Source organism: Ahaetulla prasina, chromosome 4, assembly GCF_028640845.1.
Source record: "Ahaetulla prasina isolate Xishuangbanna chromosome 4, ASM2864084v1, whole genome shotgun sequence".
Lineage (NCBI taxonomy): Eukaryota > Metazoa > Chordata > Lepidosauria > Squamata > Colubridae > Ahaetulla > Ahaetulla prasina.
Window position 1 is genome coordinate 86,394,635 of NC_080542.1, and position 12,121 is coordinate 86,406,755.

The 12,121-nt window shown below is 40.9% G+C and overlaps 1 protein-coding gene across 1 annotated transcript; it reads left to right on the forward strand.

The window, feature by feature from the left end:
• The first annotated feature begins 284 nt into the window (after positions 1-284).
• Positions 285-7,723, forward strand: LOC131196624 (uncharacterized). The gene is made up of 2 exons (XM_058179645.1): positions 285-4,180; positions 7,184-7,723. The coding sequence occupies exon 1, from the start codon at positions 2,361-2,363 to the stop codon at positions 3,261-3,263; it is 903 nt and encodes a 300-aa protein (XP_058035628.1). The 5' UTR covers positions 285-2,360; the 3' UTR covers positions 3,264-4,180; positions 7,184-7,723.
• Positions 7,724-12,121: the final 4,398 nt, after the last annotated feature.

Below are 12,121 nucleotides of genomic sequence, written 5' to 3' on the forward strand. Positions count from 1 at the left end.
CTCTCGTTTGGCCCTCCAGATTATCGAGGGCCCACCTTGAGGATGGGCTTTGGAGCCCCGAGAGGTGGCATGCGAAAAATAGGAGGCTTAGGGGTTTTTTAATTAGTTGTTTTAGCAGATTTTTTAAGGGGAGTTTTAGAGGGGATTTTAAGGGTTGGGAGGGGGGGAGGGATTTGACGGGTAGGGGAGAGAACCCGTCGGGGAGGGATCCAGCCTCTGTGCTTGTTCACAACATTATTACATCTGGTCTGAAGGCAGGGGGGGAGGGTTCTGTTCCAGGACTAGAGGGCTGTTCAATCGGTACGGTAAGTGGGAGAGGCAGATATGGCGGAGGGGGGGGCCGTATCGAGTGTTGGGAGCACGTGCTCGATGTTTGAAGGTGATCACGTGCTCCGGTCCCTCAGTCCCTACCCGTTCCTCAGGCGGCCATGATTCTCAGAGCCTGGATCTTCGGTTGATGCTATGTAATGCCCGGTCCGTGGCTAATAAAGCCCCCCTGATTTGCGATCTTATTCAGGGGGAGTCCGCGGACCTTATGGGCATTACGGAGACCTGGTTGGGTCCGGAGGGGGGGGTTCCCCTCGTTGAGCTGTGCCCTCCAGGTTTCCGAGCATTTCATCAGCCGAGGGCCCAAGGTAGGGGTGGCGGTTGTCATTAAGGAAGATCTAGAGCCGAGGGAGGCCACTGTTCCTCAGATTGCCGGTTGTGAATCCCTCTATGTGAGGTGGGGCCATAGGAATCAGTTGGGCTTGTTGATCGCGTACCTGGCTCCTTGCTGCGTGACCACAGCCCTGCCCGAGCTGTTGGAGGTACTTGCCTCTGTGGCGGTTGAGACCCCCAGACTTATAGTCATGGGGGATTTCAACTTGCCATCGGCTGGCTTGCTATCGACTGCAGCTCGGGAGTTCCAGGCTTCCATGACGGCCTTGGACCTGATTCGGGTAAATGATGGCCCCACGCACATGGGGGGAGGCACACTGGACCTGATTTATATCTCTGGTCAGTGGTTAAATGATCTGGAACTAGATGATTTAGTAACAGAACCGATGTCATGGTCCAATCATTTTCTCCTTCGACTAGACTTCCGAACCGCCATCCATCATTGCAGGGAGACGGAACCTATACGGTGGTTCCGTCCCAGGTGCCTGATGGACCCTGAGAGGTTCCTGACGGAGCTTGGGCCATTCCCTGAGGATCTGGCCCACGGCACGACTGAGGAACTAGTCGCGGCCTGGGAGCGGGCCGCGGCTGGGGCCTTGGACCATGTCGTGCCTTTGCGACCTCTGACCCGGCGCAGATCTCGTCTGGCCCCTTGGTTCTCCGAGGGGCTGAGGGAGATGAAACGCCGGAGAAGACGTCTAGAGAGCAGCTGGAGGTCCAGTCGTTCCGAAGCTGATCGGACACTAGTTAGGTCCTATTCTAGGACCTACCTAGTGGCAATGAGGGAGGCGAGGCACTCATACGCCTCCACCCTTATTGCGTCGGCAGATAACCGCCCGGCTGCCCTGTTTCGGGTGACCCGCTCCCTCCTTCATCAGGAGGTGCGGGATGACCCGTTGCAGGGACGTGCCGAGGAGCTTAGTGGTTAGCTATACGATAACATCGCTCAGCTCCGGGATGGTCTGGACCGAAATTGGGATGATCCAGGCGAGGGAGAGGAGACACGTCTTGTTGAGTCCATTTGGGATGAGTTTGACCCTATGGCTCCCGAGGACGTGGACAGGTTGTTGGGGAGGCTTCACGCCACGACATGTTTACTGGACCCGTGTCCTTCCTGGTTGCTACTGGCCAGTCAGGAGGTGACACGAGGCTGGCTCCAGGGGATTATCAACGCTTCTTTGTTGGAAGGGGTTTTCCCTGCCGCCTTGAAAGAGGCGGCGGTGAGACCCCTCCTCAAGAAGCCCTCCCTGGACCCAGCTATTTTGGGTAATTATCGTCCAGTCTCCAACTTTCGCTTTGTTGCGAAGGTTGTAGAGAGTGCTGTGGCGCGACAGCTACCCCAATACCTGGATGAAGCCGTCTATCTAGACCCGTTCCAGTCCGGCTTCCGACCCGGGTACAGCACGGAGACAGCTTTGGTCGCACTGGTGGATGATCTCTGGAGGGACAGGGACAGGGGTTATTCCTCTGCCCTGGTCCTATTAGACCTCTCAGCGGCTTTTGATACCATCGACCATGGTATCTTGCTGCGCCGGTTGGGGGGATTGGGAGTGGGAGGCACCGTGTATCGGTGATTCTCCTCCTATCTCTCTGACCGGTCGCAGACGGTGTTGACAGGGGGGCAAAGGTCGACCGCGAGGGACCTCACTTGTGGGGTGCCGCAGGGGTCAATTCTCTCGCCCCTTCTGTTCAACATCTATATGAAGCCGTTGGGTGAGATCATCAGTGGCTTTGGGGTGAGATACCAGCTGTACGCTGATGACACCCAGCTGTACTTTTCCACCCCAGGCCACCCCAATGAAGGTGTTGAAGTGCTGTCCCGATGCGTGGAAGCCGTACGGGTCTGGATGGGGAGAAACAGGCTCAAGCTTAATCCCTCCAAGACAGAGTGGCTGTGGATACCGGCACCCCGATTCAGTCAGCTGCAGCCGCGGCTGACTGTTGGAGGCGAGTTATTGGCCCCAAAGGATAGGGTGCGCAACTTAGGTGTCCTCCTGGATGAACAGCTGTCGTTTGAAGATCATTTGACGGCCGTCTCCAGGGGGGCCTTCCACCAGGTTCGCCTGGTTCGGCAGTTGCGCCCCTTCCTTGATCGGGATGCCTTGTGCACGGTCACTCATGCGCTCGTTACCTCTTGCTTGGATTATTGTAATGCTCTCTACATGGGGCTCCCCTTGAAGTGCACTCGGAGGCTTCAGTTAGTCCAGAATGCAGCTGCGCGGGTGATAGAGGGAGCTCCGCGTAGCTCCCATATAACACCGCTCCTGCGCAGACTGCACTGGCTACCTGTGGCCTTTCGAGTGCACTTTAAGGTTTTGGTTACTACCTTTAAAGCGCTCCATGGCTTAGGGCCTGGGTACTTACGGGACCGCCTGCTGTTACCACATGCCTCCCACCAACCCGTACGCTCTCACAGAGAGGGACTTCTCAGGGTGCCGTCCGCCAAGCAATGTCGGCTGGCGGCCCCCAGGGGAAGGTCCTTCTCTGTGGGGGCTCCCACACTCTGGAACGAACTTCCCCCGGGTTTATGCCAAATACCTGACCTTCGGACATTCCGTCGCGAACTGAAGACACATCTTTTAATTCGTGCGGGGCTGGCTTAAATTGAATTTTATTAAATTTTAAATTTTATTAACTAATTTTAAATGGGGTTTTTAGTTCATTGTATACTTTTCAGGCCAATTTTAAAATAAGTTTTTTAATTGCATTTTAAATTGTATATTGTACTATCTGTTTTATTTTTGCCTGTACACCGCCCTGAGTCCTTCGGGAGAAGGGCGGTATAAAAATCAAATAAATAAATAAATAAATAAATAAATAAATAAATAAATAAATAAATAAATAAATAAATAAATAAATAAATAAATAAATAAATAAATAAATAAATAAATAAATAATAATTGAAGACAGACAATGGTCCTGCATATATTAGTAAGGAATTTGCCTCCTTTTGTCAACAATGGAATATTCAATTGACACCTGAAATTCCTTATAACTCTCAAGGACAAGCTATAATTGAGCGAGCCCATCCTAAATTTAAAGCTAAATTAGTCAAAACTGAATCTGGCCCATACAATTTGAGAAAAATTCAAAATTTGATATCTATTGCTCTTTATGCTTGGAATTACTTAACCTTTTTAGATTCCTTTTCAGAAATTCCAGTCAATTTACATTTTCATATTCAGGATCCTGTCTCTGGACCTCTGGTATCCTATCGTCAACTTCCTGATCCTACCTGGCGTGGACCTGCTCAACTTATAACCTGGAGTCGTGGTTATGCCGCAACTGAGGATCTGTTAACAAAACAAGCTGTGTGGATCCCAGGCTGGTGTGTTTGTCCTTATCATGGCATGGCATCAAGGTCTCCACAATCCCATTCCTAACTTTGATCTGCATCTCAAAATGGAAGTTCGTGTTCCCAAGTCGCCACATCCTCCAGCCATGACTTGGGGTCAAGTGAAAGCTACTACCTATGAAGTTCAGCAACAACTACAGAAGGCTTCTTTACCTCAAACCAGGGGTGAAATCTAAAAATTTTCCCTATCGGTTCTGTGGGCGTGGCTTAATTGGTGGGGGTGGCTTGGTGGTCAGATGGCTGGGTGGGCGTGGCCAATAACAATAAATAATAAAAATAATAAACAAAGTATAAAAAACAATGAGAGGTACCAAAAAACAAATTTTACACTTTACACACACACAACACAACACAACACAACACAACTGACTCACACACAGTGTAAAAGCAGCTGCACTTCACACTTCACACAGCCACAAAAAGCTCAAAAACCAACTTTCACACTTTACACACACAACACAACACAACTGACTCACACACAATGTAAAAGCAGCTGCACTTCACACTTCATACAGCCACAAAAAAGCTCAAAAACCAACTTTCACACTTTACACACACACAACACAACTGACATACACACACACACACACACACACACACACACAATACCACATACAGCTTTCTGAGATTTTATGTGTTTGTGTAGTTAGAGTGAAACACTACAGAGACACACCAAATCTCAGAAAGCTGCACAAATATTTTATTTTATTATTTTATTTTATTTTATTTTATTTTATTTTATTGTGGACTTCAATTCCCAGAGTTCCTCAGTCAGAAAAGCCAGACAGCATTAATCGCTCAGTGATGAAATAGATTAGCTAAGTTTAGATTAGTTCTGTCTGGCTGAAAGCGAACCTGGGGCTTTCCGGCTGGGGAAAAAGCCATGAGGTCATCAGTAATCAGGTAAGTGCCTTAGAATCTCTTAAAAGGAGGTTTTCTAGGTTGGCTCCAGTGACGTCACCCTCCTGCTGGGTGCTCTAACAGAGCACTCCGTGTTAGAAGATTGTAAAAGTCAGTGAAACAGAAAAAAAAATCACTGTTCACTGAGCTTAGCATAACCTCTGGGTGAAAGAGGTTATCAGAGTTGTGGGAAAGTGGCAGATCTGACAGGGGGTTTGCTCTCAAGAGCGAATTTTCCTGGATTTATGACCCCACCGAATTCCACTCCCTCCAACTTCAGCACACTCCTGTTTTTATCAGGAAAAAGGAGTGGGAATGTCGCTTCTGCTCTAAAGGACTTATTGATTGATATTCTAAGCAGACGGGAATTTCACAAGCGTTCGATTTTTGATGTAGAATCAGCACGGCAAGTACCGACTCCCTTTTTGAAACTTGAAACCTTTCTTTGTCTTTGATTAATTGACTTTTAAAATGGCGTCTGAAAGTGAAAGTAAAAAATTTTAGTACGATGAAGCAGCGTTATTTGTGGATTGTTACAAACGGAGTTTTTTTATACTGAAAGGAGGGAAGGAGAGTTATTAAGTTTGAATTCGTGATTCTTTTGAAGACAGAATGGCAGCTAAACCTTTAAAGCCTTCTGGAAGAAGGGGATCTGAACCAAGTCTTGAGGAAATATTGAAAGAACAATTAAAACTTTCTGAAGATAGGCAAAAAGAGATGATGGAGAATTTTAATGCAAAAATAAGAAAAGATATTCTTATGGCAGTTCAAGGACTGAGTAAAAAAATTGAAGGATTGGAAGTGGAAATGCAACAGATCTCTCAGTCAAATAAGCATTTAGAAGACAAAATGAAAGGTGTTCAGAAAAAAGTGGATCAAAATGAAGATCAGGTTGTGATATTACAATATAAACTTATGGAAGGAGCTCTTAGAATTCGTGGTATGCAAGAAGAGCGAGGAGAAGACTTAAGAAAAATTATATCAGAAGCATTGGCTGAATTTATTGATGTGGACCCCCAAGAGGTAGCTTACCAAATTGATAAAATATAGAGTTAATTCCTGGATTGCAAGACAGAGAAAGCTTCCTTGGGACATTGTGGTTTATTTTGTGAAAAGGACTATGAGAAATCAGATTCTGCAAGTTTCATATCAGACAACTTTAAAAATTGGAGAACAGGAGTTGAAGGTGTTGAAAGAGATTCCTTCAAAGATGTTAAGAGACAGGAAGGAATTTGTTTTTTTTACACAAGAACTTAAAAAACATCAGATTCAATTCAGATGGGAAGTGCCAGTTGGACTGACAGTATTCTATCAAGGAAGGAGATATAGAATTGACACTGTTTTAAAGGCAAAGGATTTTCTTTCTACAGTTTTGAAAGTCGAAATATAAGTGATAGAAAAATTTCAAGAGACTCAAGAAGGCGTGGTGATCCAAGAGCCTTTATTGCTGCCAGTATTAGAGGAACCACAAGAGCAAAGGGTGACAAGAGGAGCCCTTAAGGGTAAAGAAGAGCAACAGTCTCAAAGTAAAAGTCAGGATCCCAGTATGGAAGCTGTGGGAGGAGCTAGACGGAAGATACCGGAGGAGGAGCTTTCGTTGTCTGCTTCAAAGCTTCAGGAGGCCAGTAATGGCAAATAGAATCTTGTCATGGAATGTTAATGGCTTGAATTCAGCTCAGAAAAGAAGGAAAATATTTTACTACTTGAAACAATTTAAAAATGATGTGATTTGTTTGCAAGAGACACATATAAAATTATCAGACCAAAAATATTTAATTAATTCAAAATTGGGTAACCATTTTGTTGCATCAGCTTTGGAAAAGAAGCATGGAATTGTTGTATATATCAGGAAGGATATACCAGCTAAGTTAATTGAGGCAGATATTCAAGGAAGATTTATTGCTATTGAACTGGTGATAGATGCAAAAAAGACTTTGTTGATAGGTATTTATGCACCTAATCAGCAACAAGAAAAGTTTTACAAAATGTTACATGAGAGGTTGACCCTCTGGGATTATAGTTCGTTTATTTTATTAGGAGACTGGAATGGAGTAATTGATACAAGAAGGATAAGAGAACCTCCTCCAAGAAGATACCTATACATGCAAAATTACCAAAATCCTTTTTTGAAATGATGGAAGACTTTGAGTTTAGAGATATATGGAGGTTACGGAATCCAGATGAGAGAGATTTTACTTTTTTTTCTGATAGGCATCAATCTTTTTCACGTATTGATTTTATTTTAATTTCTAATGACTTGCTTTCTAGGGTGAAGAAAACGAAGATATTTCCGAGGTGTTTAACTGACCATAGCCCAGTATGGATGGAATTATTACAAGGGAAAAAAGGTGGTAGAACATGGAGGTTGAATGAAAATCTGTTTAGATATGAGGATAATGTAACTTATTGTAAGAAACAGTTAAAAGAATTTTTTGATTTTAATATGTACAAAGGGACACCTATAGGAACTGTGTGGGAGGAGAGCAAAGCGTTTATTAGAGGGATATGATTTACTTGGACAATAGGCAAAGGAATAATAAACAAAGGCAGCGTAGGTATTTGGAAGAAGAAATTCAAAGGAAGCAACAGTTATTAATTCAAAACCCACAAGATCACAAACTTAAAGAGGCTATAAAAATATTACAGAGTCAATTTAATATGTTAATGGCAGACCAGGTGGCAACGAATATACAATATGCTAAACATAATACCTTTTGTAATGCAAATAAACCTGGGAGATGGTTGGCATATAATTTAAGGAAGAAACAGAAAGCACGTGTCATACAAAAAATAGAATATAAAGGTAAAGAGATATACCAACAGGATAAAATTAAAAGGCATTCTCAGAATTTTATACTGCACTATATGCAAAAAGACAAAATATTGGATAGGGACATTTATGATTATTTGAAAGATTATAAGGTTAATATTCTAACATTAGAACAGAGGGAGGAGCTGAATCGGCCGATAGCTACTGGAGAAATAGTGGAGGCAATTAAACAATTAAAAATGGGGAAAACCCCTGGTACAGATGGTCTTACAGCAACTTATTATAAAAAAACACAGGATGAAATATTAGGCCCACTTAAAGAATTATTTAATCAGATACAATTAGGAGTGGAAATACCCCCGTCATGGAAAACATCTTTTATTTCACTGATACCAAAAGAGGAGCAAGACTGCTCTAAACCTGGTAACTACAGGCCGATTTCACTTTTAAATAATGATTATAAGATTTTTGTAAAAATAATAGCAAATAGATTAATGTTAGTTTTACAACAAAGAATTCATACTGATCAATCTGGTTTTATAAAAGGGAGGCAGATGAGGAATAATGTTAGACAGATTATTAATATATTGGAATATTTGGAAAAGAAGAATACTTCAGCGGCACTTATTTTTTTGGATGCAGAGAAAGCCTTTGATCGATTGCATTGGGATTTTTTATTTAAATTAATAGAGAAAATGCAATTTGGAGATTGTTTTGTTAGAATAATTAAAGCGATTTATGGAGAGCAAACAGCACAGATTATAGTAAATGGTAGCTTGACAGAAGTTATTAAGATTGCGAAAGGAACGAGACAGGGATGTCCCTTATCACCATTATTGTTTGTTTTGACTCTGGAACCATTATTAGATAAAATACGAGAATTAATGAAAATAGAGGGAATTAAGATTAGACAATATGAATATAAAGTTAGAGCTTTTGCAGATGATGTAGTGGTTACATTAACGAATCCTATAAATTCAAGTAGATTTTTGTTGGAAGTAATTGATAAATATGGAAAGGTATCAGGATTTAAAATAAATCAGAATAAAACAAAAGTGATAATTAAAAATATGTCTATACAACAGAAACAAAAACTAGAGGAAATGACAGGATTTGAGGTAGTAAAAAAGGTTAAATATTTAGGGGTCTATATTAGCTCATCGAACAAGAAACTTTATAAGAATAATTATGACTTGCTATGGCAAAAAGTTCAGAATGATATGAGTGGCTGGAAGAAATTGCAGTTATCCCTATTGGGAAGGATTGCGGCTATTAAAATGAATGTGTTACCTAGATTTTTGTTTCTGTTCCAGATGATACCAATAATTAAAAAGGATAAAAATTTGGAAGATTGGCAGATTGGGATTAACAAATTTATATGGCAGGGTAAAAAGGCGAGGGTTAAAATGAAAATAATACAGGACTCACGGGAAAGAGGTGGTTTAAGAATGCCTAACTTTAAACTATATTATGAAGCAGTAGCCCTTTCAGTAATAAGTGACTGGTTTAACTTAACAGAGGAAAGAATTTTGAATATAGAAGGTTATGACTTGTTATATGGATGGCATGCGATTTATTTTATGAAAAAAGTGGATAGGGCTTTTAAGAATCATGTGTTGAGAAGTGCTCTTTATGGTCTGGAAAAATATTCCTATAAATTAGAATACAAGATTCCTATATGGGCGAGCCCTAGACATGCAATAGAGAATATAAATATAGAACAGAAACAGGAAATGATTACTTATAAAGAACTTTTGTATGCTGAAGGAGGTAGATTGCAATTAAAATCATTACAGGTATTAAATGAAGAAGGAGGAATTATACTTGGTTTCAATATGGGCAAATAAGTGCTAGATGGAAAGAAGATCAAAAATTGGTATAATGCAAAGGAGGAAAATTTAATAAAGCAAATTAGAAATCAGACCCAGGAGCATATAAAGAGATTGTATAATGTGTTGCTTGAAATAGATTCGAAAAGGATTTGGTAAAGGATTGTATGATAAAATGGGCACAGAATATTCAGGAACCAATAATGTTGGAAACATGGGAGAAAATCTGGGTTAGAAATGTTAAGTTTACACAAGCACAGAATTTAAGGAAAATTTTTATAAGATGTTTTATAGATGGCATTAGATCCCAAAAATTATCATGTATGTATCCTAATATCCAAGCGAAATGTTGGAGGTGTGATTGTGATGATGCTACATATTTTCATATTTGGTGGACTTGCAAGAAAATTAAGGTCTTTTGGATAAGAATTTGGTGGATTATTCAAAATGTACTGAAGAAGAAGATAAAGTTCCTGCCACAATTTTTCCTTTTGGGAATTATAACGGATTGTACAGGGATTGAGACTAAATTGATTCTGAATTTAATAACAGCAGCAAGACTGTTGATTGGACAATACTGGAAGAAAGAAGAGATACCTACAATAGAAGAATGGATATTGAAAGTTATTAATTTGGCTGAGATGGCTAAAATCTCAGCGTTTTTAAAAGACAATACGCAGGAAAGATATTTAATTGAATGGAAAAAATGGATTGATTATCTACAAAACAGATATCAGATTAAGAAATATCAGATTGCCTTTGAATAATTAGAAAGTTATTTTATGTAATGGGGAGGGGGTTGGGAGATGAAAAGCTTTGGATGTGGTTATTTGGATTGGAAGGGAAAATTTTATTCTATGTTTGGTTTATGTATGTGATTGACCCGGGAAGCCGGGGGGGGGGAAGGGTTTTTTTTTTTTTTTTTGGGAGGGAGGGGAAAAAAAGGGGAAAAAATGTTTTTGTTTTTTAAAACTCTTTCAATAAAAAAAAAAGGTGGTTTTCTACATGTTTTCTACAGAAAACATGTTTTTTGAGGTTCTGCTGATGAGGAATTCAAGTGAGATCCCCAGAATAGCCTTTAATTAAAAAAAAAAGCTTAAAAGCTCTGCCGATCTCAGCTGAGGGGCGGGATCCTCAAAGGCTTTTTTTTACTTTTAAAGGCATGTTTCAGCTGAAGCAAAACCTTCTTTTAAAAGTATAAAAAAAAAAACCTCTGCTGATGGTGCGGCTCAGCAGAGGCAGGGGGTGGGGCCAGGGATTTTTGCTACCGGTCCTCCGAACCAGCAGTTACCATCGCTACCGGATCGCGCAAGCTGATTCGATCCGGGAGCATTTCACCCCTGCCTCAAACTCCACAAAATCTTTTAGCTGCAGTTTTCGCTGTTATAATCGCAAATTGTTACTATTCTGTTGTGTTGTTTTCTTTGTTTTCCTTTTTTTGTTTCTACCACTTCTGAAGCAACTCCTGCCCTTTCTCTCAATCCTAACCTTTGGATTCGTCATGCTCAATGTATGCTTTTAACTCATGGCCGCAATGTAACCTTAATTATGAACCTCCTATGGCTTTTGGATAAGTTGCTTTTATTCCTAATCTAATTACCTCTTCTATCTTCATTGTTTCGCAACTTCAACATATTTCTTCCTCTTGGCTACTTTCTAAGCCTCCGAGTCAACTGAATTTAGTTAAATGGCGTTACCTCTGTATCAATCAGTTTACTCGAGGTTTGTGTTTTTGCTGTCATGCTCGTCATAATTGGCTTAATGCTTGTTCTGATTATCCAAAAGCAAAACGTATTTTAGATAAAGTGGGGAATTATAGTCATTGTACTCAAAGATTTTGGCTATGGGGTACTACTAATGCTACATTAGAAGGTTCTAATATTGCACCTGATATGTATCCTGATAATTTTCCTATTTTTAATGCCAGTGATTCTTCTAATATCGGATCTATATGTGCTGGATGGCAGTTAAAGGATCCTAATATGTGGTTTTTCTTTGATAAATATGCAACAAATATGCATCCTCAGAACTATCAATGTGCAGCAATTGGATATTTGTCGTTACCAGTACAAATAGGTGTTCCCGACCAATCATCAACTCGTACTCGGCGTGAAGCTTTGGGGCCATGTTCTGATGAAGTCATCATAGATACTCAACATTCCTCATTGTCTACCTATGGACATGCAGTTGCTGGGGCAATTACTGGAGTAATCACCTTGGAAGCATATCCAGGAATAATTGCTCAAGAAAATAGACATTCTATTTGGTACTCACATGTTGATTAGAAAAATCTATCAATGCTACTGCTGCAATTGTTCGAGACTTTTAGAATGAAATTGAAGAACTAAATCAGCATACGCTTCAACAACGTTTTGCTATAGACTATTTGTTAGCTCGTCAAGGAGGATTTTGTAAACTGGTTGGTCAGCGTGCTTGTGCTGTGCATTTTCATTCACTTAATAAAACTATTGAGGATGAACTGGCTAATATGCATTAGAAGATAATGTTCATGAAAATTTTTCTCCTTTTGCTTGGCCAACTAACTGGTTACCTGATTGGTCTTGGTTAACACAAATGTTTTTCTATGGTTTGATTGTAATTGTTCTT